Genomic DNA, 27,383 nt, shown 5'->3' with positions numbered 1-27,383 from the left:
TCACAGCTGGTCAGTTCTCGATTGACCTAGGTCTGTGTCCTCCAACCTGTTTGCAGATGGTTCCCTCTGGTTATCAGCTCATCTTTGGGCTCAATGGAAGACACAGAGGTGGGGGGCCTGGAAGGGGGTTTCCACCTCCTTAGTCGGGGACCCCAGAGGGGGACCCCCGCAGCTCTTATGCCCCACCACCGCAGCGCCACCGTACATCTCCAAGGCGCGCGTGCATTGGTTGGACAATCTTCCGCTTGGGAATCTGCCTCCTCCAGGCCCAGGCCCAGAGACCCCCACGGCCCGGCCCTAGGCGGGCGGAGAGCTGCGGTTCTAGGACCCGGAGGCGCCTGGCGAGCACGCCGCTGTATTCCCGGCCTCGCCTGGGTCGGCTCGGCTTCGGGCAGGTGCATCGGCGGCCGCCCCCTCCGCGGCAGGTGCAGCTCTCGGCAGCCCCCGGCCGGCGTGCCATGGCTGCGGAGGACCCCGGGCCAGCGCCCGCGCCTGCCCCCTCCCTGCAGCCCGCCCCCCTGGGGCCGGGTGCGCGGCGGAGAACTGCGGTTTGCGCGCACCGGGAGCGGCAGCAGAAGTTCGAAAATCGCCGAGGGGGGAGCCCGCGCCGCAGCTTCCTGCCCCCGGCCCAACCCTCTGGCCCCGGCCGCCTGCAGCCCGACTTCCTCCCCGAGCCTCGCTTGCCGCCCGCTCCCTCGGACGGGGCCGCCGCGATGGGACGCCGCACCCCGGCCTCTGCGCTCTGCTGAGCCGAGAGAAGCCGAGCCTAGCCCCGCCACCCGCTACTGCCCTTCGCCCCCTGCTCCGGGAGCCTAGTCCACGACCCCTTGGGAAAACTGGATCTCCGAGGCTGGAGGCGCCTGGCTGGCTGGGTGGGGACCACCATGGGCAACGCGGCCGGCAGCGCCGAGCAGCCCGCGGGCCCCACCTCATCACCCCCGAAGCAGCCAGCCGCCCCCAAACAACCGATGCCGGCGGCCGGGGAGCTGGAGGAGAGGTTCACGCGGGTCTTGGTGAGTGTGACCTGGTGCGCGCCAGGAGCCTGGGATGACGGGGACTCCGTACGCGTCCCCGCCTCTTGGGACTCAGATGCGGCTTGGAGATCCTTAGCCCACCTGCTGCCCCTCCAGGGGGTGGGAGTGACAGAGTCATCTTTCAGAGTGACTTAACACTCTCCCCCCAAAAAACTTTCTTTAGCCACCTCCAGTAAGCCTTCTTAAGGGACGCCCCTCCCACCCCCCATGCTCCTAGGTCTAAAGGTGTCAAAAATGTTTTGTGAGGTTGGGTTCCGAACGTACTCAGGGTGGGGGGAGGCTGGCGCCCCCTTTTCCACTGCACGCAGGCCCAGCTGCTGGGTGCGGGTCTTGAGCGCCCGCCCTTCAGCGTCTCAGGGTCAAAGATGGAAGGGGTTATAATTTAACCTCTTGGAAGCCATAGCCCTAGCGGAGTCTTTGGTCCTAGTTCGTTGTGGTGTGCCTGGCCTAGGAGTTGGACTCAAGTCCTCCGTCCGTGTTTCTTACCCACCCCCTATGCCCCGGAATGGGTTACATCCATCACGGTCACCCCCTCCTAACCACTGAAAGGAGTAACATTAACAAGGGCGGGTCAGGGTGGGTTGGGCACTCTGGCTTGGGGTGGAACAAAAGTCTGGAAGGCTCCCCTCCCCCTTGCTGTCACCAGCTTGGGAAATTGGGGCAGGGGAGGGTGGGATGGGATGGAGAGGAGCTGGAGTCTAGGTCCCTGTGGGGAGGGAGTCCGCAGCAGCTCAGGTTGAGCCTGGAGCAGTTGCAGTATTTCTTGTAGGGTGGGCACCCCAGTGCAGTCAGAGGTCCCTAAGATGGGTGGGAGGCAGAGGAAGGGTAGGAAAGGGGAAAGGCCGCTCGTTTTCACTTCCCCCTCTTTAGCCCAGCACTCTTTCCTGCTCTTTTGTAGGTGGCTGCCCAGTGGCCTGTCTACTCTTAGCGATCCCTTGCTGGACTCTGGGTGACAGGGAGTAAGGCTGGACTGTTTCCTGGAGGCACTTGGCAGTCTCAGTAGGCTGCTCTTGCAGGTCTGAGGGTGGGGAGCCCAGGAGAGGTTCACTCTGGAAACAGAAGTTCGGCACACTGTCCCCTAGACGGCATTTCCCCTCTCTGGCTAGCCAGTCCTTCAGCCTGACTTGCCAGATCCCTTGCATGGTCCCAAAGGGGCACCTCCCAACAGTTCCAGAGAATCTTGGCTCCCTTCCTCTCCAAAAGAAGGACAAGAGGAGCCTGGGGATCTGTAAGATGGGGTGGGGTCTGTCCCTGTGAAAGCAGGGGCTCTGAGGGGCATTTCAGACCAAGCTAGCGAGCCCTGGACTTCCCTATCTCTCCACCTGCCTCTAACTCCATCTTCCCCAAATCCAGACCTTGACCAAGTTCAGCAGAGCTGAGCGAGTGGGGGAGGGGCCCTCTGAGGAGCCTGAGTTAGTGATGAGTTCAGCCTCACAGCCGGACCGTGGGTCGTCTTTCCCTTTATGTGTGTGTCTGTGGATAGGGGTAAGACTGGGTCCCAATCTGTTCAGTCATGTACTCTAGTGGGGAGGAGCCTTCTGAATAATTCAGACCAGTGGAAATTCCAAAAGTCAAGTGGAGATGTTCTGAAGCAAGGGTGGGGCTTGATTGCCCTGGCTGGACTTGTGGTTGAAGTGATGAGTTAGTCTTGAAATGCAGCTGGACCCCTCTGAGGGCCGGGGCATGGAGGGAAGATCAGGAGACTGATCTTCCAGAGTATCTTGGTGGAAGTCTAGGGCAGCAGCATCCACAGGAGTACCCATGGCTTTCAGGTTCCCTGGAATTCAATGTGTCCCTTCTCCTCCCTGGGTGGGTAAATCCATCCTCAGCTCACAAGGTGGTTTAGAACTGGCTTTTCTGGTTCCCTGGAAGTCAGGGTCATGAGCTCTACCTGGATTAACAGCCTTGCTCTCCGCTTGGGGCGACCCAAGGCTAAAGATTTGGTGAACACAGGAGTTACAGTGGGTGTGGCTCCATCTGGCTGCTAAGGTGCAGCCGGGGCTCAGTCTTTAGGTGATGTCTAAGAAAAGAACCAGAAGTTGTTGTGGGGGCCCAGTGTTGATGGGGGACAGAATTCCCCGTCACATGGCCCCAGGGAACCTGTCATTTCAGTTTAGCCCCTTCATCCCTGGAAGGGAGTAGGATTCCCAACTCCCTAAGTGCTTTCTCTTTCTCTCTCAAGTTATTGTTTTAAATTTATGTATTTATTTTGAGTACAGTGTTCTGTTTGCATGCCAGAAGAGGGATCCTGATCAAATTACAGATGGTTGTGAGCCACCATATGGTTGCTGGGAATTGAACTCAGGACCTCTGGAAGAGCAGCCAGTGCTCTTAACCTCTGAGCCATCTCTCCAGCTCCTCTAAATTTATTTTATGTGCATTGGCGTGAAGGTGTAAGATTCCCCTGGAACTGGGGGACAGTTGTGAGTTTTCGTGTGGGTGCTGGGAATTGAACCCAGGTCCTCTGGAAGAACAGTCTCTTTGCTCTTCACTACTGAGCCATCTCTCCAGTCCCCTTCTTCTCTTAGCCATGGCTCTCTTTTTATGGGTTTGGGAGTGTTTCCACCAGCCAGGCAAGGGGAGTAAAGATATGTTTTCCCACTAAGAATAATGGGGTACTACTTTCTCAAGAAGGCTGTGAGAGGGGGGTGCCCTGCTTGAAATGAGGTTGGAGAGAAAGAGCGGGTTGAGCCAGGGTTTTTGGCTGCTGCCTTAGCAACCGCGGAGGAGCGATGGTTGCCCCACTACATAGGCCTATGGTGGTGGGAACACCAGCCAGCCAGGCTCTGAGCTCTCGCCTCTCCTACGCCCATGCCCAAGGCTGGGTGTCTTCCAGCATTTCCCTGTCTTCTCTGAGAGTCATGCAGGGTGAGGGGTGGACATGGCAAGCCACCCTGTCTCAGTTTGCTCAGAGTGCTACGTATGCTACTGGCTACAGGGCTCCTGTGATCTGCCTGTGGACCTGGGGTAAAGGAATACCTGGGCATGTCTGTGTGAAGCTTGAGTGATATCTTACCCAGGCAGGGCTGTACTATGTGAAGAGGGGTTTGCTAGGCAGGAGTCTAGCTCCCTGAAGGGCTCTTGCGTCCAGGACACAGGTACTTTATCAGGCAGTTTGGGACAGTCGGGACAGCTCCAGGAAGAATATAGGTCCTTGGTGCTCTGCCTCCCACTTCTGGGGCTGGTGGTGGAGAACAGGTTGGACATCTCTGCTTTGCTGGTCAGTGACAGAGGCGTCATCACTTGGTCCCCCGTGCCTCCTGCCTCTGGACTGTCTTCTTAGTAGATCTCACTGGGGGGTGGCCTTGTGGCTAGATGCTGGGCTGGGCAAAGGCCATGCTGATATTTCCAGCAGGCAGGGCTAGCACATGCTGACCTCAAATGCAGGGGTGTAGTGGGCATGATTCACAATGGCATCCAGGGCCAGCTGGATGAGGTGAGCAGGAGCATGTGGGTTTGCCCTTGGGGCCACCTCTGCATCTTTCTTGGGAATACACAATTCTGGAAGGTGGTTTGGTTCTCCCTGCCTTTGAAGGGGCTGGGGTTGGGGATCCTGCGGTTTGGCGGACGAGTTCCATCCTTGTTGCTTATTTCATGTGTGACCTTGGGCAAGTTCACCTCTCTGAGCTCCAGTTTTCCTTACATGTAAGAGAAGATGATAGGCTTATGGCGACCTCATAGGATGGCTGAGATAAAAGATTAAGTAGAGGGCTCCGTACAGTGCTTAGCAAGGCGCAAATGTCAGTAAATACTCTCTACTGGAAATGAGGGGAGCTGTCCTGCGGCCCTTTGCTCCTCCCCCACCAGGAACGTCCCAGGATGCCATGCATTATTGAGTCACCCCAGGTCTTCAGCTATCTCAGACTCAGAATAGCTTCAACCATTGCACAGGTTAGAAGCAATGAGGCCTAGACCGAAAACTGCCTGGTGGCCGGAAACCACGAGAGGGAGGGCCCAACTCTCATGCAGGGTGGAGTAGCATGATGTTAACGGTGGTAGCCACCGGCAGCGGTGTGCACACGAGAAGGGGGTGGGAGGCCTTTACTTCCCTACACGGATAGTGAGCTGAGGGGGGGTTCCCCTAGTGAGTGAGAACCCAGTGTGGGCAACAACAGGAAGTGTAGGGTGCTGGGTGGCAGGAAGCTACTGTGGCTGTTCCTGGTTCCTCAGATGGGGACTGGGGCTAGTGTCTGCAGCCACGACCCCAGAAACCCATTACTTCAGGCAGAGGCATGATGGTGGTCGGGGGAAAGAATGGACAAACCATGAGTTGTTTTTGTTTTTTTTTTAAACTTTATTTAATTTTATGTATGAGTGCTCTCTGTGTGCCGGAAGAAGGCATCAGATCCCATTGTAGATGGCTGTGAGCTGGGTGCTGGGAATTGAACTCAGGACCTCTGGAAGAGCAGGCAGTGCTCTTAACCGCTGAGCCATCTCTCCAGCCCCAAACCTTGAGTTTTTTAAACCACATTGTAAGCTATGTCTCCTTGGGCAAGTGACTTAATATCTCTGAGCTTCCATTTCCCATGTGGGAAATGGGGTTATGGTAGTAACTGGTTTGCTTGTTGATGTTTAAATGAGTGGATGATAGATCTACAATACTTGGAAGGGAACTGAGGCCTGAGGAGTGTTTAGGGAATAATTTATTATTGTTATTGTTATTCTCTTGTTAGCCTAGATTATATGCGTGGCAAGGTCTGGTGTCCTGGCTCTTACCTTTGTCCCTGGAGAAAATGGTGACTTTGGGAGTTCTTAGCTCCTGATGCAGGGTGGGTGACAGCAAGGTTTCCTCTAAGCCTGGGACTGCTTGTAAGAGCTCCTGCAAGCCTGTATCCGGGATTTTAAGTGATGGGTGCCACTGATTGCTTCTGCATGTGTGCTAACAGCTTGAAGGCCAAGGTTGAGACCTCCCAGGGGCGGGCAGCTACACAGAAAGGACTGGAGGTAGACTTGACATTTGGACCTGTCATGCTGAACTGGGGGGTTACCTGACACTGGAATTGGGAGCTTCCTGGACGTCAGGGGGCTGGGCTGTGAGGAAGGGGTGGGGTGGCGGGATGGAGCCTAGAATCTGTGCAAATTGAAAGCGAAATTGTCGGGTGTGGCAGTGTCCAGATGTGGCCAGAGTCCTTAGTCTCCTGGGACAGCGTCTCAGAAGTCAACAAAGCAGGCTGTGCCAGGAGTGCAGGCTCATAGGAAGAGCCTGCAGGGCTGGGTGGGGATGAACTGAAGCTGGGCTCAACCTCCGGAGTCTCCAGAGGTCAGGGCAGGGAGAGAAGGCTGTCTCCAAACAGTCTAATAGGAATGCGAATGAAATCAGTTCCGTTTATTTATTATTATTTTTATATTTAATATTATTTTTGTTTTCCAAGACAGGGTTTCTCTGTGTAACCCTGGCTGCTGTCCCAGAACTTGCTCTGTAGACCAGGCTGGTCTCAAACCAGGAGATCTGCCTGTCTCTGCCTCCAAGTGCTGGGATTAAAGGTGTGCCCCACCACCACCCTGCTCTTATTTGTTTATTTTTTATACATTGTCTCACTATGTAGTCCGGTCTGCCCTCAAACTTGGAGCTAACAGAGTGTTGGGATTATAATAGGCTTATGCCAGGTGTCAGGTATCAGTTCCTTTGCTTGGCCACACCCCATCCAATGAACCCATCTGCTTCCTTACTTGGCCTACAAGACTGTAGGAAAAGGGCCAGCACAGATTTGGCCAAACTTTGGAGCCAGCTTCGGGCAATCCAGATGTTTCCAAATCCCTGCTCACTTACCATCCCCCCAGCCTTGAAGTCTTCTGTAAACCCCTCCTATCTCCTGTGCCCCACATAGATGAGATGCCCCTTCCTGGTGGTGGGTCACCAGAGAATAATATTATATCAAAACATAGCTTCTGAATGTTGCCAGGCACTCTGGGAATATGAGAGGGACCAGCCTGTGCCCATTCTATGGAGGAGGAAACAGAGGCTGACGGGCCAATAAACTGTCAGACTAGGTGGGCTCAGAGTCCACCTAGGCGGGTCCTTTGAACTCAGTCCCAGTCCCTCTGTACCCCAGCTCCCGTCCTCCATCTTTCAGGAGGCAGATCTGCCATTCATACACATGGACTACCCATCCCTTCCCGTCCTGTTTGAACAAGTCAGCCAGTCTTTTGTTTATCCCCCAGCACCTGCTCAGCGGACTGTGCCCTTGCTGAAGGGCCTGGCATGGCCCTACCTCACCCTGAGTGCGTGGCATTTGCTGGCCTGTCTCCTGCTCCCCGGTTACCCAGTTCCTTGGTGGGCACAGCCACAGCCGGGGAGCAGCTGCTAATGAGTACCAGTGCTGTCAGAGCTATTTCTGATTTCCGAGCCTAAATTTAGAGTGTCTGGAAGGGTGGCACGTGGGCCTGGGGCCTGAAGAGTCCCAGGTAGGGAAGGGGCAAAGAGGCACCCTGCCTTCTGCCATTGTTGAGACAGGTACATCAGGCGGCCCCCTGAAGAGGTTGTCTGTCTCTAACACTATCTCTGGAGTGGTCCTGAGGGTATGAACTAGGGCTGTGGCTCAAAGCCAGTCAGCCCCCACTCTTACTGGTTTCGTAAGGTAACCTTGGGCAGGTTGCTGAGCTAATCTGTGCCTTCTCTGTGAGATGAGTATATTAACAGGGCCAGAGATGGTGGTCAGGACAAGAAATTTGCCATGAAATGCATTTAGGTGAGGCTACTTGTTTAGCCTGACTGTTGGGGTTGTTATTGAAATTAGAATTACCGTTGGTTGGTGGTGGCACAGGCTTTTAATCCCAGCACTCGGGAGGCAGAGGCAGGCGGATCTCTGTGAGTTCAAAGCCAGCCTGGTTTACAGAGCGAGTTCCAGGACATAGTTAAACCGTATCTCGAAAAACAAACAAACAAACAAGAAACACTACTGGAGCCTGGTGGTGGTTGTGCACGCCTTTAATCCCAGCACTCGGGAGGCAGAGGCAGGCATCTCTGGGAGTTTGAGGCCAGCCTGGTCTACAAGAGCTAGTTCTAGGACAGGAACCAAAGCTACAGAGAAACCCTGTCTCGAAAAACCAAAAAAAAAAAAAAAAAAAAAAGAAACACTACTGGGTTATTCCAGAGCCTAGTGGGTCTCCAAGGTAAGTGAGACCTCGGATGTCTCACATCAGAGAGGCTGTCCCTCTAAGGCTCAGAGACCTGGGCTCAGCTTCTCCTCATCTCCCTCCTCTGCACTGACCCCAGCTTTAGGGCCCTGGGTCCTGGCAGGGCTGGGTCCCACTTCCTCTTTCCCCAGCCTTGCTGTACCTCAGTCCCCCCAGCTCTGTCTCTGTTGGGTGGGGGATAAATCAGACAGAGGGAGAAGTGGCTTCCTAGGCCCCTGAGGTAGAGTGGGCCCCACCCCACTGCCATCAGACCCCTTTTGGAAAGGCTCTGTCGTGCAGCAGGAGCTGATCTGGTGCAGTTTCTTCGGTCCGGCCTCACTTTCGCAATGGGGACAGGGATGACCTCAGTCCCTGGCTGACCTTGGCGTATGGTGGGTGGGCAGTTTCACCTCACAAATAGGGCCCCAGCCGGAAAGCTTAGGCAATGGGGGCTGATAATACCCAGCTTCCTGTTCCCTGAGGATGAGTCAAGGCAGTGATTTTGGGGTAAGGTCTGGCCAGAGCCCCAGACCTAACCCTGCCTGCCACCCAAGAGAGGAAGCTAGCTGAGGAGTCTGGAGTGGGTGTGGCTCTCTTTCTGCTCCAGCTATGGCCTCTTCTCAGAGCCAAGGGTCAGAGAGTATATAGCCTGAACTACCAGAGGGGGTGGCAGACAACTCCCAGACTTTAGGTTGGACTCTTTGGGAGTTCCCATATCCCCAGTGGAGATCCAGGCTAAACTGGGGTCTCCATGAGGGCAAGAACTGGCATTGGGGGACTGACATATAGTTAGGTTCTCATTAAATTTGAGTTTTCTGGTATTGGGGTGAACTGGCCTTGTTTTCTAGGTCTGTTGGGCTTGCCCTTAGGTCCACGGGGGCCCCTACTTTTGGCTGTTAACACCTACTTAAACCCAGAGTCCTGGCTGAACGGCACATCTCATCTGAGCTGTGGTGACAAGAGCGTGCAGCTAGGGGAAGAGGACCTGGGGAGAGTAGGGCTGCAGTAGCTCAGATCCTGCGGGGTGTGGGAGAGTCCCAGCCTGGGCCACCAGAACCGCAGGCCCAGCGTTCTACCTATTCCGCAGCGGGATGACTTCCATCCCTCAAATCCCCCCACCTCTGCTGCTGTGACACATCTTTCTGGAACTCCCTGGTGACTGACACACTGCCTTAAGTCCCTTCCACCCTCTGGTGACCTGGGCTTAGTCTGAAGACCCAGCTGGCAGGTCCCAGCTGGGCCTGTCTGGAGATGGCTTCCCCATTGGCTCCTCGCTCGGATGGGGGCAGAGATCATATCTCCTTAGCTCCAGTGAAAAAAATGGAGCCTAGAGGTGTTGGAGGTCCCTGAGGAATGCATACTCTTGCCTCATGCCAGGTGTGCCAGGAAGGTGATATGGATGGTGGGAGAGCCTCCCCACCCCCTCCCCCTGGGGCCTTGGGGAAGGTGGGCTACCTCTAAGGGCCCCGGTTTCCTCACTGGACAATGCTGTTTACCCGTTAGGATGAGAGGATGTACGTCTTCGAGGGAGCTTTGTGGGTTCTCTGAAGATGGGGGAGTCCTAGACTCAGGGGTCTTTGTCTTCTGCCTCCCCAGAATTGTATGAACCTGCCTCCAGACAAGGTCCAGCTGCTGAGCCAGTACGACAATGAGAAGAAGTGGGAACTCATCTGTGACCAGGTGGGTGTCCCGGAAGTGCCTGCCCTGAGGATGCAGGAGCTGGCAGGAGAGGGGCTCCGCCATGCTGCCCAGGAGATAATGTCTACCCAGGTGGCTAGGGGCCCTTGTAGGATTCTGTCCTCCCTTGGAGGATCGGATGAGAAACCTCCGGGGTCATCAACAGGGCATGTCCTAGAGGACTAGCCATGGCTGTCCTCGTGGCTCTGCTCCGCTGGGGACTGAACCTAGGGCCTCTTGCGTGCTGAGCAAGCGGCGGCCATTGAGATTAGGCTCAAAGACTGCAGAGTAGAAGGTAGAAGAGGGTATCTGGGCACATCTGAGGGTTCTGGGCTGGGAATGATAGGAGCCTTGGGGCGGGGGTGTGTCTCTGCTGTGGTCCCTGCCTCTGTGCGAGGGACTGGGGCAGCGGAGTATAGGAAAAGAACACATAGAGGTACCTATCTATCTATGCGGAGGGGCAGGACATGTGTCCTCGAGATGGGCTCTCTACCTGCCAGGGAGCTGTCTCCTTCTGGAACTTTCCACTCCCGTCCAGGAAGGGCAAGACAGGCCTGAATGAATCCCCCCGGGCAGGCCTGTGGCAGGACTGGCCTCTAGTCCACTGGCCCCAGGAGAGGCACACACCAGGCCCGAGGCTAAAGTGCTCCATATGTCCAAAGTTTGTACTTTGGGTATTCCAGAAACAATTTAGACAACAGTGGTCTTTGGACTGCTCTGGCTGACTCTCTGTATATTCCACCTGTCTCCCCAGGAGCGGTTTCAAGTCAAGAATCCCCCCGCAGCTTACATTCAGAAGCTGAAGAGCTACCTGGATACTGGTGGGGTCAGCCGAAAGGTAGCAGCTGATTGGATGTCCAATCTGGGGGTATATATCTCCCTTTCTGTTCTGTCCCTTTCCATCCTGTACCCTCTAAACAGCTGGAGCAGCTGCATATATCTTTTTTGTGGCCTTGTGTGAGTTCATGTATAAGTATGCATGTGTGATTTAATTATCAGGGACTGAGTACCCCAGGCAGGCTCTCCCATAGACTCATATATATATATGTGTGTGTGTGTGTGTATGTATATGTATGTGAACATGTATAGATATATATCTGTGTGTATATGTATGTGAATATGTATATATATACATATATGTGTGTGTGTGTGTATGTGTGTATCCTACAGGTGCTTACATGGACATTCCTGTGTGTATTTATATTATGTGTGTACATATGTACACCCTGTATATTCATGCATAGATTATGTGTGTTAGATGTGTGTACTTTGAGGCTTGTAGGTATGTTTGTTGTCATGTGTATCCCAGAGTCCATGCATGGGAGAAAAATGAAAGAATATACACGTACCCACACCTAAGAAAATGGGTGGGCGTGTGTACGTGTCCAGGGTCTCCTGGGTGCATGTGCGTGCTTGTGTTTGAATTTTCTATGTCCAGTATGTTTGTGTAGAGATGTACATGTGTGTATGTATGCTATATCTCTGTGTGGAGGTATGTCTGGGCACTCTGCATCTTCAAACATGTGTGGCTGTGCCCTCCACGTTGGAGGTGGGGGCATGCAGTCCATGACTCTTCATTCTGCTGAGCAGGTGTGTGGAGGTGGTGGGGGAGGCTAAACGTGAAAGGCCTTGCGTACATAGTGGGGGTGGATGCTTCTGGCTGCTGCCTCAGGACTGTGGGAGTCTGAGCGCATGGTGGGGGGCCGTACTTCTGGCTGCTGCTCCAGGACTGTGGGAGTCTGGGCTCCACCCACAGACTCGTTGTTTTCGGCCCCCAGTTTAAGAGGCGAGTTCAGGAGTCTACACAGGTGCTGCGGGAGCTGGAGACGTCCCTGAGGACAAACCACATTGGGTGAGTTTAGGAAAACTCTGCCTCCGGGAAGCCTCTGGGGCTTTCCAGCCCTTCCGTCACAGGCTAAGCCTGTGGTCCATTTCCTTCTCCCCTGTTTCTTGTGCTAGTTGTACACACACAGCTGGGCCGTGGGTCCCGCTCGGGCCCTCATCATCTCCTGGTATCCTTGAGTCTCTTGAGGGTGGGGGATGGTGCTACGTTCTGGGGCAGTGGCACCCAAGGGTCAAGGGCTTTGCTTTGCTTGCTGCTCAGTTGGACAGAACTCTTTCTGGCTGTAACTCATTGAACCTTGTCCTCTGCAGGTGGGTGCAGGAGTTCCTCAATGAAGAGAACCGTGGTCTGGATGTCCTGCTTGAGTATCTGGCCTTCGCTCAATGCTCTGTCACGTAAGTGACCGTTCCCAGCCCTTAGGCTGCCCCTCAGAGTCGGGATCACACATTCCTGGGCCTTAGCTATTCCTCTGAACAGGAACTGATCTCTCGCCCTGTCCCAGGAAAGTTGGACTTGGCCCTGGGCGACGGTTCTTCAGATGGCCCGTCCTTGCCCAGGAGGGACGTTCCTTCTCCCTTCACCCTTTACCGTGCTCAGCAAAGAGCCATAGATGAACCAGGCTGTGGTGGCTCAGATCTGTAATCCCAGCACTTGAGAGGCAGAGACATTCAGATCTCTGTGAGTTCTGGCCAGCCTGATCTACAGACTGAGAAGCTGTCTCAAAAATTAAAACCCAAAACAAACAAAAATGAGAGCCATGAATGAACATAGTCTCCTCTTCCTGCCCCAGCCTCTCTTGCAAATCTGCCTTGCCTGGCATGTCCCTCTGTCCCCTATTTAAGTGTCCCTTGTGAGCCTGCGGTGGTGGTACACCCCTTTAATCCCAGCACTCGGGATTCACCAGCAGAGGCAGGTGGATCTCTGTGAGTTCAAGGCCAGCCTGGTCTACAGAGTGAGTTCCAGGACAGGCTTCAAAGCTACAGAGAAACCTTGTGTTGAAAAGCTAAACCAAACCAAACAAAACCAAAACAAAAACCCAAAAAGGTGTCCTTGTGGTAAGAACTTCCAAGCTCCTTCCATTGCACCTCCAGGTACGACATGGAGAGCACAGACACTGTGGCCTCTACCGCAGAGAAGAGCAAGCCTCTGGACCAGTCCGTCGAGGACCTCACTAAGGCACCACCCCCATCTGTGCCCAAAAATCGCCTGACCATCAAGTATGTGGGGCCCCAGATGGGATGAGGGGAGCGAGGCACATCTAACCTGCCACATCTAACCAGGACCCTGGGGGTCAGTGGGAGGTGCGGTCCAGCATGGGGCTCAGAGTTTGGCTTCTGGACAACAGTGTATTAAGTCTTCAGGTGGTGGCATCTAGAGACTAGAATCTGAGGGGGACTGGAATAAGGAGGGGTTTTGGGTTGGTAGGATCTCTCTGTACCCATCTAACCCCTTGTTTCTTCCTATGCGGCCTCCAGGTGCCCCCCTTCTCCCCGGTACGTAGTCACCCGGGGGCAGGTGCATGGGGCCTGACTCTGTGGGGTGGTGGGGTGGAAGACAGCTGCTGTGGATTGGTTTCCTCATCCTGACACAGGACATTCTTGTCGGGAGACAGGGAAGGGGAAGGTGATGACCCTGGAGCATTAGCTTCCTGTGTTAGGTCGGAGGGACCAAATATATGTTTACTTATTTATTTGTGTGTGTGTGGGGGGGGGGTCAGTGTATCGGTATTTGTGTGTGTCTTCCTGTGTTAGGTCTGAGGAACCAAATATATGTTTACGTATTTATTTGTGTGTGTATATGTATGGATCGGTATTTGTGTGTGTGCCAATAGCTGACCCAGCTTAGCTTGGCTTTTATAAGGCTGCTGGAGATTTAAGCTCAGGTCTTCTTGCGTCTTCTTGGTAGGCAAGTGCACTTACTAACTAGCCATCTCTGCAGCCCCACGAAACACACACACACACACACACATACACACACACACACACGTATATATGTGTTTATATGCATACACACATATTGGCAATGGGACTTGCATCCAGGACATCAGGTATGCGAGGCAAGTACTCTTGCTACGCCACCATTCTGGACCAACTGTATATTAAGCCCCAAGATCTCACAATATGTTTCTTTCCCTCTTCGTTCATTCACTTAACAAACATTTTTTTGACACTTACTAAATACCCTTTCTATATAGCACGTCTTAGTGGTGAGTGCCAATAAGACAGTTCATTCTGCTTTCCAGGGCCACAGTCTAGTGGAAAGACAATTTAGATGTGACCTAGATCTCTGAGAAGGGAGGTGCCCATGGCTTGCGGGTACTAGGAAGATTTCCAGAGGAGGTGACACTGGACCGGTGTCTGACAGATGGATAGCGGCCTTATGGCATGCGATAGGGAAGGGGGATAGCGTGAACAAAGACTGGGACATCTTGGAGCAGTGATAGGAAGGCTGATGTGGCAAACAGCAGTGGGGAGGACTCCGCTGGAGGACTCAGGGATGGAAAATGAAAACCTCGCTTTTTTTTTCTTTTGGCCAAAAATAATAGAGAGCGTGCACTCCATATCCTCCTTACTAGGTGCCAGGCTGCAGCTTATTACATAATCCCAACAAGCCTGTGAGGAGGGTGTTATTGAGGCCGAGGGGCTGGCTCAGTGGGTAAAGTGCTTGCCTGAGTTGAGTCCCTGGCACCCCTGAAGGCAGCTGGGCACAGTGGTATGTGCTTGTAATCCCAGCCCTGGAGAGGCAGAGATGGGATGGTCCCTGGGGCTCAGTGGCCAGACAGCCTAGCTAATTGGTGAGCGCCAGGTACAGAGTGCTTCTGTACAAGAACATGGACCCGAGTTAGGATCTCTGGCACCCATATAAAAATTGGGCACGGCTGCACGCACCTGTGTTCTCAGTGCCGGGGCGACCGAAAGGACCTCTGGAGCTTGCTGGCCTGCCAGGTTTGGTAGACATGGAGCGTCTGGGTTTAATTAGTGACCCTGTCTCAAAAACAAGACAAGACTGGTAAAGGAATCAACCTCTGGCCTTCACATGCTCACTGAAGTGTATACACACATAGGCACACGTGCGTGCACACACCACACATACCCAACAACAAACAAGGTGAAAAACTTCTGAAGGATGATACTCAAGCTTGACTGGTCTGCACACACACGCGTGTGCGCGCACACACACACACACACATGCACGCACGTATACACGCTTGCACACACACGAAATGCACACACGTGTACACACAAGGAAGGTATCTGCTATTGCTGGGTGTGCTGGTGTAAACCTGTGAAGGAGGCCAGCCTGGTCTACATGAGACCTTTTCTCATTCCCCCCTACCTCCCCCAGGATGGGACTAATGTTGCCATTCCTTTTACAAATGAGGGAAGTGAGAGGTAGGGAGATTAAATACTTCTCTATTAAGGAGTGAGCTGGACCGTTCTTGAATCTAGGCACTTATGAGTTTACTCTGCCTCTCAAGATGGAAGAGAGGCCAAGTGGATGTGAGCGCCACCTTGTGGAGACATTTCTGGTGTCGCGCTATTTCCAAGCTTTGCCCTTGAACCCTTCCAGTCACAAGTCAACTCTAATCCCTCCCTCCTCCTCCCTTCTTTCTTTTTTGAGATAGATAATGTAGACTGGCCTTACATAATGTAGACTGGCCTTAAACTACCTGCTATGTAGCCAAGGCTGGTCTTGGACTCCAATTCTCTTGCCGTCCCTTCCCAAACACTGGAATTACAGGCACGCGCCGCCATGCCTGGCTCACAGTAGCCCTTTTAGAAGCCAAGTCTTTGTTAGAGCCTTTGCATCCTTTCCCGACCTTACTACCTCCCCCCAGCATGCCATCTCCTGAGGAAAGTTGCCTGCCTTCAGCTGGCCTGTTGGGTTGGGAAGACAGTGAGCAGAGGCTTGGAGTTCCAGACATGTCCCCCCTCACTCCAAAGGACATTTTACTGGTGTGGGGAGCGAGAAGCTAGGGGCTGGGGCTCTGACCCTGCTGCCTCTTCCACACCCGCCAGGCTGACGACGGCCCACAGTAGGAAGGCCCTGAGGAATTCCCGAATCGTCAGCCAGAAGGATGACGTCCATGTGTGCATTATGTGTCTGAGAGCCATCATGAACTATCAGGTCAGCCGGTGGTATGGGGTCGGGGCTTCAGGGGGCTGGCTTGTCCCCATGGTCACTCTCCCCTGGAGCCCTATCTGGGAAGCCTGGAGACCTGAGGCTGATAAGTTTTGAGGGGAAGCCCTCGGTTTTATAACCTCATATCAGGTCGGCTGAAGTGGCCCTGGGTGTGGTTGGGGGACTATGGGCTTCGGGTGGAGATCAAGGAGGGTTGGGTAGTGGAGTCTGTGGGAGAACAGGCTGAGGTACGACACTGGGAGGTTGGTGCAGTTGGTGCAGCTCCACAGTGTCTTTGCTTTGTCAGCCTGCAACTGTGCCCAGCCTGCAGCCTGGGGCCACTTGCAGCTGAGGATGGCTGCGCTGCAGGCCACCACGAAGCCGTAAACTTTCTTAAAACATTGTGAGACTTGTGTGTGCGTGTCATTTTTGCTTTTCTGTGTAGCTTTGGAGCCTGTCCTGGAACTTGCTCTGTAGACCAGGCTGACCTCAAACTCACAGAGATCCATCTGCCTTTGCTTCCCAAGTGCTGGGATTAAAGGTGTGCCACCATTGGTCGGCCGTATGTGTGATTTTTAAAAAGTCACTCTATTTCATGTTTGTCCAGCATCTTAGATGAGAGCTTTGCATATATGTTCGTATGTCAAAAGAACATGCCTGCAAGACCTCGTTATATCCAGGGTGTTTGACAGTGACTTTTGAAAGACAAACGACACTGGTGGTGCACACCTTTAATCCCAGCACTTGTTAGTCAGAGGCAGGTGGATCTCTGTGAGTTCGAGGCCAGCCTGGTCTACAGAGTGAGTTCCAGGACAGTCTGAGCTACACAGAGAAACCCTGTCTTGAAGAAAAAAAAAGGGCCATCTTCTTAAAGAAGAACGTTTATGCCGGGATGTGGAGAACTTGGGCATGAGAGGCCAGAGCAGTGTGGCCCAGACTATGCTGGGGGTGTTGGCAATCTTGGGGACCTGCCTGGAGGTGCTGACCTCCCCTCTCTCCACAGTCCGGCTTCAGCCTTGTTATGAACCACCCAGCCTGTGTCAATGAGATCGCTCTAAGCCTTAACAACAAGAACCCCAGGTGAGCTCCATACCCTAAAATGTTTCTTGCTTCCAAACCTGCAGACTCTGTCCCCATCCTCAGGATTGCTGTCCAGGCCACCCCACCCCCACTCCCCTGTCCTCTAGCCAGACTGTTCCACCATGCTACGGGACTAGCCTGCCCCTTCTCTTTCAGAACCAAGGCTCTGGTGCTGGAGCTGCTGGCAGCCGTGTGCCTGGTGCGGGGAGGACATGACATCATTCTTGCAGCCTTTGACAACTTCAAGGAGGTACCGGATCCACCATTCCAAACCTACTTGCCCTTCTGGTACTGTTTGGAGTCTGATTGCCAGAAACCATACCCTCTGGATAGGGCATCTGAGTGCTGGGATAAAAGGTGTATACCACCATGCCCAGCCAGTAAACCAATCTCTACAGCTGGATATGAGTTAAGCATGCTGGTGCAGGCTGTAATCTCAGAGGCGGGAGAATTAGGACTTTGAGATTATCATTGGCTATACAGTGAGTTCAAGGCCAGCCTCCAGGCTCCAAAACCAAACACCCCAAACTTATGCCAAAATAAAAACCAACCCAACATAGACCATCTCAAAAAAAAGAACAAAAAAAGGGCTGGTTGATATGTTCATTCATTCGTTCATGAGTCTTTACTGATTGTTGACTGTGTACCAGGCCCAGAAGTAGGTTCTTAGGATACACTGGCAAGCAAAAGAAATGAGAAGGCTGGGGTAATAGTACACATTCAATATAGTACCTACTATGTAAACATGAGGACCTGAATCTCTGAGCCCACATAAAAAGCCAGGTTTGTCAGGCATGGTAGCACACTTTCAATCCCACCACTCCAGAGGCAGAGGCATGTGGATCTTTATGGGAACCAGGCCATCCATGGCTACATAGTGAGACTATGTCGCAAAAACAGAAAGTTCCCATCTAGGAATCAAATAGCAGCCCACAACTGTCAACTGTCCACAATTCCAGTTCCAGGGGATGTGATACCCTTTTCCGACCTCTGTAGGCACCAGGCATGCTTGTGTATATGTGCCAGCAAAGACTCATATACCTAAAATAAAATAAATAAATCTTAAAAAAAAGAATAGAGCCAACTTTAGTGGCATGCGATGGGCAGTTCTCTGGAGCTGAGTGGTAGCCAGCCAAGCCTACTCTGTGAGCACCAGGCCGCTGAGATACCCTGCCTCTGCAAATACGGTATGAGGCTGGACCTGGGTTTGAATTCCAGCACCATCATCAGGAGGCTCACAGCCACCTGCAACACCAGTTCCAGGGTATCCGATGCTCTCTGTGGCCTCCGCAAGCACCCACATGTGCATTTTATACACATATTCATGCAGGGACACATTTAATAAATATTTTTTAAAAACATGGATTTGGGGGGCTGTAGAGATGGCTCAGAGGTTAAGAGCACTGGTTGTTCTTCCAGAGGTCCTGAGTTCAATTCCCAGCAACCATATGGTGGCTCACAACCATCTATAATAAGGTCGGTGCCCTCTTCTGGCCTGCAGGTATACATGCAAGCAGAACACTGTAAACAAAATAAATAAATCTATAAAAAAAAAACAAACAAACCATGGATTTGCCGGGCAGTGGTGGCATATGTCTTTGATCCTAGCACTTGGGAGGCAGAGGCAGGAGGATCTCTGAGTTTGAGGGTATCCTGGTCTACAGAGTGAGTTCTAGGACAGCCAAAGCTACACAGAGAAACTCTATCTCAAAACAAAAAATTGCTTTTAAGGACCTTGGTTTGATTACTGGGGTTGATCTTTGGCTTCTGCACACATGCACACACGTATACACACATGCTCATGCCTATAATCAAAGTCAGGAAACAGCTTTTAAGGAGTAACTAACTAATGTAGTATTAGAAAATGCTCCATATTATGGGGAAAAGGGTTGCCACAGAAGACAGAACTGGTCGTAGGGGAGACCTCACCGAGATGCTGAAACTTGACTGGTCAAAGCTTTGAAGAAGCACAGGAATTGGGTGTGGTGGTTCTCTTCACCAGCCCACCAGGTGGTTAGAACAGGGGACGTGCACCCAGATGCTAGTGTAGCCAGAGTAGTAGGGTGTGTGAGATGGAGAGGGAGTGGTGTTTGGGGCAGGAGAGTGACGTGGCTACGTTTAGATGCAATCAGAGAGGAACCTATAGGAACACAAAGGCATCAACCACGAGATGGCACAGGAGCTGTGGCCTATTGTTTAGTGACCGCCATTCTCCCTCTCCAGGTGTGCGGAGAGCAGCACCGCTTCGAGAAGCTGATGGAATATTTCCGAAATGAAGACAGCAACATTGACTTTCTGGTGAGCTCAGAGCTCTGGGGCTGAGGACTGGCTGCGCCCTGCTGGGACCTGGGTGGCTGTTCTCAGGGCTTTGTGCCAGCAAAGTGTAAGGATTGAGTTTGTCAGAGGGAAAGGGTGGTGTCAGGGGAGTAAGGACCGGACCAAGGGGAAGGTTACAAGGCCGGGTTAGTGGACCACAAACTGTAGGGGAGGAGGGAGGGTTGGAGACAAATAGGAAGTAGAAGAGAGAATGCTGGTGTTCCTGGCCCCCAGGTGGCTTGCATGCAGTTCATCAACATCGTGGTCCACTCAGTGGAGAACATGAACTTCCGTGTCTTCTTGCAATATGAATTCACTCACCTGGGTCTGGACCTGTACTTGGAGGTGAGCCCTGCTCTCCACCCCTGGCCCCCCTGACAGAACTACCCACTCACTGTAGAGTACATAGTTAATGTAATTAGCAGGTCTTGAGTTCAAATCCTGGCTCTGAGAGTTGGGTTTGGTGATACGTGCCAGCAATCATATCACTTGGGAGGCCAAAGCAGGAGAGTCTCAAATTCAAGTTCAGTCTGGGTTTCGCACTCCCAGTAATAAAAGCCCACAAGTAAACAGAATTCTACCTCTGCCCCTTGCCAGCTGTGTGACCTTGCACACATCTGCTCATCCTTCTGAGCCTGTCAATCACAGAGGTGGCAAAGACTCTGAATGTGTGGAGGAGCTCCTGTTACATGATGGATACCTAGTATGACATCTGTCACCGAGGTCCGGAACAGGCTCAGGAGGCTCTGGGTGTGACTCACGAGCATCAGCTCAGACAGGTGCCCTGACTCCAGCACATGATGGGGAGCCCAGAGATGCTGGGCACAGAGGGGGGCTGCCTCAGGCTGAGTCTGGGTCTTGGGAAGAGGGAACAGAGGGACGGGTGAGGGGTGAGCAGAGAAGCCAATGCTTCTGGCCTGGTTCCTTTGGGAGGCTTTCTAGAAGGGCGGGGCCTTTGGGGTCGGATTTCCTGAAGCCAGGACTGGCAAATGGCAAGAGGAGGCAAGGCTGGTCTAGCCACACAGTAGAATAAGATTCATCTGGAATAAGGAACGTAGCCTGACACAAGCTTCTGCATGGCTCAGGCGTGAAAGAAGAGAGAAGTCAGATACAAAAGGCTGAAGAAAGGACTAGAAAGATGACTTAATGATTAAGAGCACTTACTACTCCTGCAGAGGACCCAGGACCCCCTGTGGTTCCCAGCTCCTATGGCAGGAGACTCACAGACTCCTGTAACTACAGTCCCAGGGGATCAGATGTGCTGCTCTCTGGTCTCTGAGAATGCCTGAACTCATGTGGTGCCCATAAATTCTCACACGGACACACATACACAAAAAAGCTGAATATTATATATGACTTTTGAAAATAAGAAACGTCCAGAATGGCCAAATCCATTGTGGTAGAAAGTAGATTCATGGCGGCCAGGAGCTGGGGCAGAGATAATGGGAAAGAAACCTTAGCTGGTGTAGGGTTTCTGTCTGTAGTACTGAGCTTTTAGAAAAGAGGTAACACATCTTAAAATAGTGAATTGTGTGATATGTGGATCATGTCAATAAAAATAACAAGCAAACTAGAGTCCAAGTAGTGGTGGTGGTAGACACTCCCCTACCACCTCGGACCTCACCGTGCTCCTGCTGTCTGGGGACAGAGGCTCCGGCTCACCGAGAGTGACAAGCTGCAGGTGCAGATCCAGGCGTACCTGGATAACGTTTTCGATGTGGGCACACTGCTGGAGGACACAGAGACCAAGAACGCAGTCCTGGAGCACATGGAGGAGCTGCAGGAGCAGGTGGCAACGGTGAGAGCTGCTCCCAACCTAGTCTGCCACACACTAGGCCCACAGGAAGGCTGGCCCGGGGGCTCCTCTCGTGTAGCAAGTACTGAACGGAAGACATAGTTCTGGGTGTAGATTGGAGGCGGCAGTCTGCCTAGGCGCTGAGTTTGCCCTCGATCCAAATCCGGAGTCCTTTTGGTGTCTTTCTCAATGAGTCTTCAGGGAGCGCCCACGCTGTGTGGGACTTGTGCGCAAGGCAGGCGCCTCTTCCCTGCGCAGATTCCAAACCTGACTCCAGTGAACTAGATCTTGGGGTCCCTCTCAGCACAGTCTTGTCCCCTGCCAGCTTTCTTCACATTGGTGTCTTGGGTTCCCCCTCTTCATTTATTTGGGTTCAAGTACCAGGCTTGACCCACTCTTGGCACGCTGGGGCAAGCGGATGTGGGTGCCACCCCCAGCCCTCCAGGCAGGCTTGCCTGATGCCGCCCCCTCACCGGCGGTGCCAGTGCCTGGCCGCGGGTGGTAGCTCACCATGTGCTGGTGCCACAGCTGACAGAGCGGCTTCGGGACGCAGAGAACGACTCCATGGCCAAGATCGCTGAACTGGAGAAGCAGCTAAGCCAGGCCCGCAAGGAATTGGAGACCCTGAGGGTGAGCTGTGGGTGTGGGCTGGGTCCAGGCTGGGGTGTGAGCCGGGCCAGGCTTCCCAAGGAGTCCTCTCCGCTTGACATCCCAGTCTATCCCAGAAGAGGATTGGGGCGGGGTTGCTCTGTGCCAGAGAGCTTGCGGGTGGGCTCTGAACCTTCTCCTGGGGCTCGCAGGAGCGTTTCAGCGAATCGACCCCCATGGGCACTGCCAGACGTATCCCTGAGCCTGAGAAAGTGCCTGCCCCTACTATGGTGCGACGACCCTCAGCTCTAGAACTGAAAGTGGAGGAGCTTGAGGAAAAGGGGTTAATCCGAATCCTGCGGGGGCCCGGGGATGTCGTCTCCATCGAGATCCTCCCGGGAGCGGTGGCGACACCAAGCGGTGACAATACACCAACTCCGGGGGTGCCCGCTGACTCTCCTAGCCCAGGTGCACAGTTTGCTTCATGCTGGGGGAGAAAGACCAGGGCAGGGAAGGGTATCCTAGGGGTATACCTGGCTCTGAAAGATAAGGAGATTTGGATTGTAAAGGTGGCATAGGTAAGCGCGGGTGGGTTGAAGTGGGTTCTGGATGCATGCATTGGGCAGGGAGGTGGCAAGGAACCCCCTCTCCAAGTCGTTAAGTTGACGGGTTCCTTCCACGCCCTCTCTGGGCTCACATCTCCCACCTGAAGCAGAGTCGGTTCCCGGAGCAGCATCAGCATCATCACCGCCACCGCCACCGCCACTACCTAACCTCCAGTCCCAGCCGGAAGCGCTTCCCTCTGCACCCCCGCCAGCCCCGCCCCTCCCAGGCTGCGCAGAGCCTCCACCTGCACCACCGTTGCCTGGAGACCTGCCGCCCCCACCCCCTCCACCCCCACTTAGTACTGATGGACCAGTGCCACCTCCACCCCCACCACCTCCAGGAGGGCCCCCTGATACCTTTGGAGGACAAGACCCAGAGATAGGCCCAGGTAAGTGGAATAGACCGTCTTAGATCTTCTAGGGCTGGGGGGGCAGGGTCCCCATGGCCCCCCTCTCTACCAGGAGTCTCCTCCTGCCTCCTGCCTCCTGCCTGTCTTGTTAGGCCTGACTGGGTTAGTTCCCTCCAGTGTCTGAACTACTCACCCCTCTTTCCTGCTCCCAGGGGTGAAGGCCAAGAAACCCATCCAGACCAAATTCCGGATGCCATTGCTAAACTGGGTGGCGCTGAAACCCAATCAGATCACAGGCACTGTCTTCACTGAGCTCAATGACGAGAAAGTGTTACAGGTGAGTGGGCACCAGAGGGCTGCAGGCTCATGTTGGGCATAGGGGTGGTCCTCTTCTTCAGGATGGGGAAGCCCAGAAAGCAGTATCCTGACCGCTGTGGCCTTTCCTCTTCCCTGAGTGTGGCCTCTCCTTCCTGCCCATTTCCCACAGATAACTACAGCCTGGTCCCTTCTGATTCTGGTTTCACCTTGGAATGGGTTTCCTGTTCTCTGAGCCATTGCTTGATTTCATTGATTTCATTGCCCCAGAATAATCTTTCTTACTGCCGGCTGCTTAGCCCCTCTCTCAGCGTTAACGGCTGGGAATCTGGGTCCTCTGTGTGGTGTTTGTCTCTGTCTCCCCTGTTATCTCCTGTCAAGGCTGTGGTCAAGCCAGCTCACTGGTTATTCTGGCCGGTGGTATTCTGTCAGGCTATACCTACAGCCTTAGCTCTGGACACAGTGTTGAGCCAGGAGTGTGGGCAGATCTCGGCCTACTCAGCCTAGCGTTCTCGTCCTTGCATCCTTAGGAGCTGGACATGAATGACTTCGAGGAGCAATTCAAGACCAGATCTCAAGGCCCCAGCCTGGACCTCAGCACCCTGAAGGGAAAAGCAGCCCACAAAGCTCCCACCAAGGCAACCCTCATTGAGGCCAACCGGGCCAAGAATTTGGCCATCACCCTACGCAAGGGCAACCTAGGGGCAGACAGAATCTGCCAGGCCATTGAGACGTGAGTACCTGCGCTTGAGTGCGGCCCAGTCCCCTCGCTAGGCTAGGATCATCAGGCAGAGCCTAGTAAGAACCCCAGTAATAGCAGAGGCAGACAGATCTCTGTGAGTTCGAGTCCAGCCTGGTCTACAAAGTGAGTTCCAGGATAGCCTGGGCTGTTACATAGAGAAACCCTGTCTTGAAAAGAACAAACAAAAAACAAACAAATGAAAAAAGAACCCCAGCAGTGTGATGGAACGCACCAAACTTTACCCTAGGGAACGTTGTCCTCATTTCTTGCCAAGAAAGCTAAGACTGTAACATGCCCAGATTGAGACCTCTCCACTCACTTCCTGCTTCTGCCCAGCATGGGCAGCCAGGCCAAAGGATTTATATATAGCATCTACCAGTGCTGTATGATAGGACCGGGGCTTGCCAGCTCCCAGTTTCCCTTGACTCCTATCTCTTGTTCCTTGAAGTTATCTACAGATACTAAATGTTGAAGCTTGTTTGTTCCTTCCTTTTCTCTGGGACGACACCCACTCTCCCTCTGCTTCCTCACGCAGGTATGACCTACAGACTCTCAGCCTGGATTTCCTGGAGCTGTTGACCCGCTTCCTGCCCACGGAATACGAGCGTAGCCTTATAGCCAAGTTTGAGAAGGAACAGCGGCCGATAGAGGAGTTGTCAGAAGAAGATCGCTTCATGCTGCGCTTCAGCCGCATCCAGAGACTGCCAGAGCGCATGAACACGCTCACCTTCCTGGGCAACTTTCCAGACACGGCCCAGCTGCTCATGCCGGTGTGGGCAGGACGGGCAGGGTGGTGTGGTGGAGCCTGGGCTGGGGGGAGGGAGGCAGTGTGGCTCCAGCTTACCTCATCTTCATCCCACCCCTAGCAACTGAACGCCATCATCGCAGCCTCAATGTCCATCAAGTCCTCTGACAAGCTGCGCCAGATCTTGGAGGTGAGAGCCCAAGGCAAGGGACTGGGGAGCAGGGCCTAGCCTTGCCTAGTCTAAGTAGCATCGGAAGGGAGACTCAGGCCCTCTCCACCTGGGATATAGCAGAGAGAACGTTCCCGTTTCTCACAAATGTGCTCCGACAGACAAGCTAAAGTGGGAAGTGGGAGTCGGCAGTCCTAACCTTGGCCACGCCTGCAGAGTGTGCCTGAGCTCCTGCTCCAGGGCTAAGTCCCTCTAAGGATTGCTTTGTGAAAGGAATGGTAACTGCAGCTGCTCAGTGCTGTGTCTGCAGACCAGAATACGTGGCTGTCTAGGGATGGAGGAGGGAGATGTTGGGAAGCCAGTTATGGGGTGGGCTAGTGAAGGATAACGTTAGCGTGTACTCATGGTGTTGAGAGTCTACAGATGAGATGTGCATGTTCCATGTGTCGTGGACCGAAGGGTCCATTCAGGAGGGCATGAGCGTGAGGACTGGCTTCTTGCCACCTTTCCTCCTTTCTGAGAAATATTCTTCAAGGGATTTTCCCAGCCTGGATCTCTGAGTCTTTCTCTGCCTTTCGCAGATTGTCCTGGCTTTTGGCAACTACATGAACAGCAGTAAGCGGGGGGCAGCCTATGGTTTCCGACTTCAGAGTCTGGATGCGGTGAGCGGGGGCTCCTGGTGTGGGGTCTGGGGTCTGCTGTCTGGTTGGTGGCCCATGGCTTATATCAGAACCTTGTCCAGTTATTGGAGATGAAGTCGACGGACCGAAAACAGACGTTGCTGCACTACTTGGTGAAGGTCATTGCTGAGAAGTACCCACAACTCACGGGCTTTCACAGCGACCTGCACTTCTTGGACAAGGCAGGCTCAGGTATAGAGCACCGGGGTCTTGGGCCACTCATGTGGGTTAGGAAGGAATACTACAAGGTATAAGTGTGTGCATGCTGCCTGGTCCCCTGACTCCATCCTGTCCGTCCCAGTGTCCTTGGACAGTGTCCTGGGGGACGTGCGCTCCCTGCAGCGAGGCCTGGAGTTGACACAGCGAGAGTTTGTGCGGCAGGATGACTGTCTGGTGCTCAAGGAGTTCCTGAGGACCAACTCCCCTACCATGGACAAGCTGCTAGCAGACAGCAAGACGGCTCAGGTGGGGGGGGGGACATAGGAGCACTGAAACCTTAGGGTGGGGTTGTGGAGCCAAGGCCTGGAGGGGTGTGGCTACAGGCAGAACCCTGGGAGGATGGAGGAAGGGTAAGGGACCACCCTGTGTGGAAGGTGAGATGGCAAGAGATGCAACAGTGGAAGGATGCGGTTGTGGATACCTCAGGCAGGAAGAGGGGCATGGAGCACGGTCACGCTCCAAGGGGCCCAGGCTAGTGGGGCTGATGGGCTGTTCTTGCAGGAGGCCTACGAGTCGGTAGTGGAGTACTTTGGAGAAAACCCCAAGACCACATCCCCTTCCATGTTTTTTTCCCTCTTCAGCCGGTTCACCAAGGCCTATAAGGTACAAATGTCTGATGGGTGGGTGGGGCGTGTCTGATGCATGGGGTGTGGGCCCTGCAGCCACTCCCTCAGAGCGGAGGGAGGAGTGGGGACTGCTTCTGTCCCAGGTGGGACAGGGAAAAAGGAAGGACCCTCCTCACCAAGACCTGCCCTGTGCCCTCAGAAAGCAGAGCAAGAGGTGGAACAGTGGAAGAAGGAAGCGGCTGCAGATACCTCAGGCAGGGAAGAGCTTCCAGCACCCAAGGTAGGCAGCTGTCCCCTAGCTCAGTACCGGGGTACAGGAACCCTTGTGTCGAGATAGATCCCACCCAGGGATAAGGAGAGTGCCCCAGAAGCCAAGGGAGGCAGAAGGTTCAGGTTCCTTCTGCTTTAGCTGCCTCTCCTTGCTGAGGAACTGCACAGATGTTCTGGAGTAGGTGGGGTGAGAAGCATCCTAAAGTTAGAGCTGTTCATCTCCCCAGTCTCCGCCCAAGGCCAGACGACAACAGATGGACCTCATCTCTGAGCTGAAACGGAAGCAGCAGAAAGAGCCTCTCATCTACGAGAGTGACCGAGATGGGGCCATTGAAGATATCATCACAGGTGAGGGCATAGCCAGATCTCTGTCCTGCCTTCGGTCTGTCTTACGTCACTCTCTGTTTCTGTTTTTACCCCCACCACACCACCTCCCCTCAACCTTAGAGCCTCGCTGTGTAGCCCAGGTTTTCCTTGCTGTTTAGACCAGGCTAGCCTCAAACTCACAGAGGTCCTCCTGCCTCTTCCTCATGGGCCACCATGCCTGTCCTCCATGCCTCTTGCTACCTTTTCTGTTTTTCTTTTCTCTCTCTCTAATTTCAAAATCTCAGTGCTCAAGACAGTGCCCTTCACCGCCCGCACCGGCAAGCGGACATCCCGGCTCCTCTGTGAGGCCAGCCTGGGAGAGGAGATGCCCCTCTAGTTTCCAGGTACCTAGACAGCCTGGCCTGCGATTCCAGTGCTGGCCCTGCATGGCTGGGATGTCTTAGGGGGTGGTGTTTTTGACTGAGGTAAATTAGTGTCCCCTTCCACGTGAGCAAAATCAGATCCTTAGAAGAATGAGCCTATGCCCATGTGTCTCTTTTGGCTTCCAGATCTTCGGAACCAGCCCTACATCCGGGCAGACACAGGACGCCGAAGTGCTCGCCGGCGACCCCAAGGGCCCCCACTTCAGGTCACTGCTGACCTCTCGCTGTAGCCACTGTTTCCGTTGGTGGATTCTGTAGGGCTGTAGGCAGACTGGAACTCAAGGAGGTGACTCTTAGCTCGGCTGGGTCGAGCATTCGCTCCTCTGGCAGACTTGAAGCACCACCCCCCCCCAAAAAAACCAGAAAAGAAAAAAGAAAGAAAGAAAGAAAGAAAGAAAGAAA

General features: G+C 53.7%; 1 protein-coding gene across 7 annotated transcripts; it reads left to right on the top strand.

Annotated features, from left to right (window-relative positions):
- The first annotated feature begins 478 nt into the window (after nt 1-478).
- Fmnl1 (formin like 1) lies at nt 479-27,332 on the top strand. Of its 7 annotated transcripts, none has more exons than XM_013354457.2 (28): nt 482-1,013; nt 9,747-9,830; nt 10,582-10,665; nt 11,606-11,679; nt 11,982-12,065; nt 12,762-12,887; nt 13,146-13,163; nt 15,690-15,798; nt 16,796-16,872; nt 17,029-17,122; nt 19,096-19,170; nt 19,423-19,533; nt 20,837-20,986; nt 21,512-21,613; nt 21,784-22,039; nt 22,284-22,565; nt 22,739-22,863; nt 23,372-23,574; nt 24,119-24,353; nt 24,450-24,518; nt 25,079-25,159; nt 25,240-25,369; nt 25,479-25,642; nt 25,898-25,999; nt 26,162-26,242; nt 26,460-26,580; nt 26,844-26,942; nt 27,108-27,331. In XM_013354457.2, exons 1-27 carry the CDS (start codon nt 885-887, stop codon nt 26,933-26,935), a joined length of 3,258 nt encoding a protein of 1,085 aa, XP_013209911.1. In that variant the 5' UTR covers nt 482-884; the 3' UTR covers nt 26,936-26,942; nt 27,108-27,331. The 7 variants fall into 7 exon arrangements, with proteins under 7 accessions (XP_026632832.1, XP_026632831.1, XP_026632830.1 ...); XM_013354454.2 differs by having other exon boundaries at nt 483-1,013; nt 10,582-10,695; XM_026777031.1 differs by lacking the exon at nt 26,844-26,942 and having other exon boundaries at nt 479-1,013; nt 27,108-27,332.
- Nucleotides 27,333-27,383: the final 51 nt, after the last annotated feature.

This window comes from Microtus ochrogaster, unplaced genomic scaffold (genome assembly GCF_000317375.1).
Source record: "Microtus ochrogaster isolate Prairie Vole_2 unplaced genomic scaffold, MicOch1.0 UNK44, whole genome shotgun sequence".
Classification (NCBI taxonomy): Eukaryota; Metazoa; Chordata; class Mammalia; order Rodentia; family Cricetidae; genus Microtus; species Microtus ochrogaster.
The sequence above is the reverse complement of the archived record's forward strand: the minus strand, read 5'-3'. Positions and strand labels throughout refer to the sequence as shown.

What these genes read in the sequence shown, in the direction of transcription:
- Fmnl1 (XM_026777029.1), top strand. Translation starts at nt 885, where the DNA reads ATGGGCAACGCGGCCGGCAGCGCCGAGCAGCCCGCGGGCCCCACCTCA. An exon ending in ATGACGAGAAAGTGTTACAG is followed by an intron (nt 22,864 to 23,371) that starts GTGAGTGGGCAC and finishes TTGCATCCTTAG; the next exon opens with GAGCTGGACATGAATGACTT. An exon ending in CATTGAAGATATCATCACAG is followed by an intron (nt 26,581 to 27,107) that starts GTGAGGGCATAG and finishes TTTGGCTTCCAG; the next exon opens with ATCTTCGGAACCAGCCCTAC.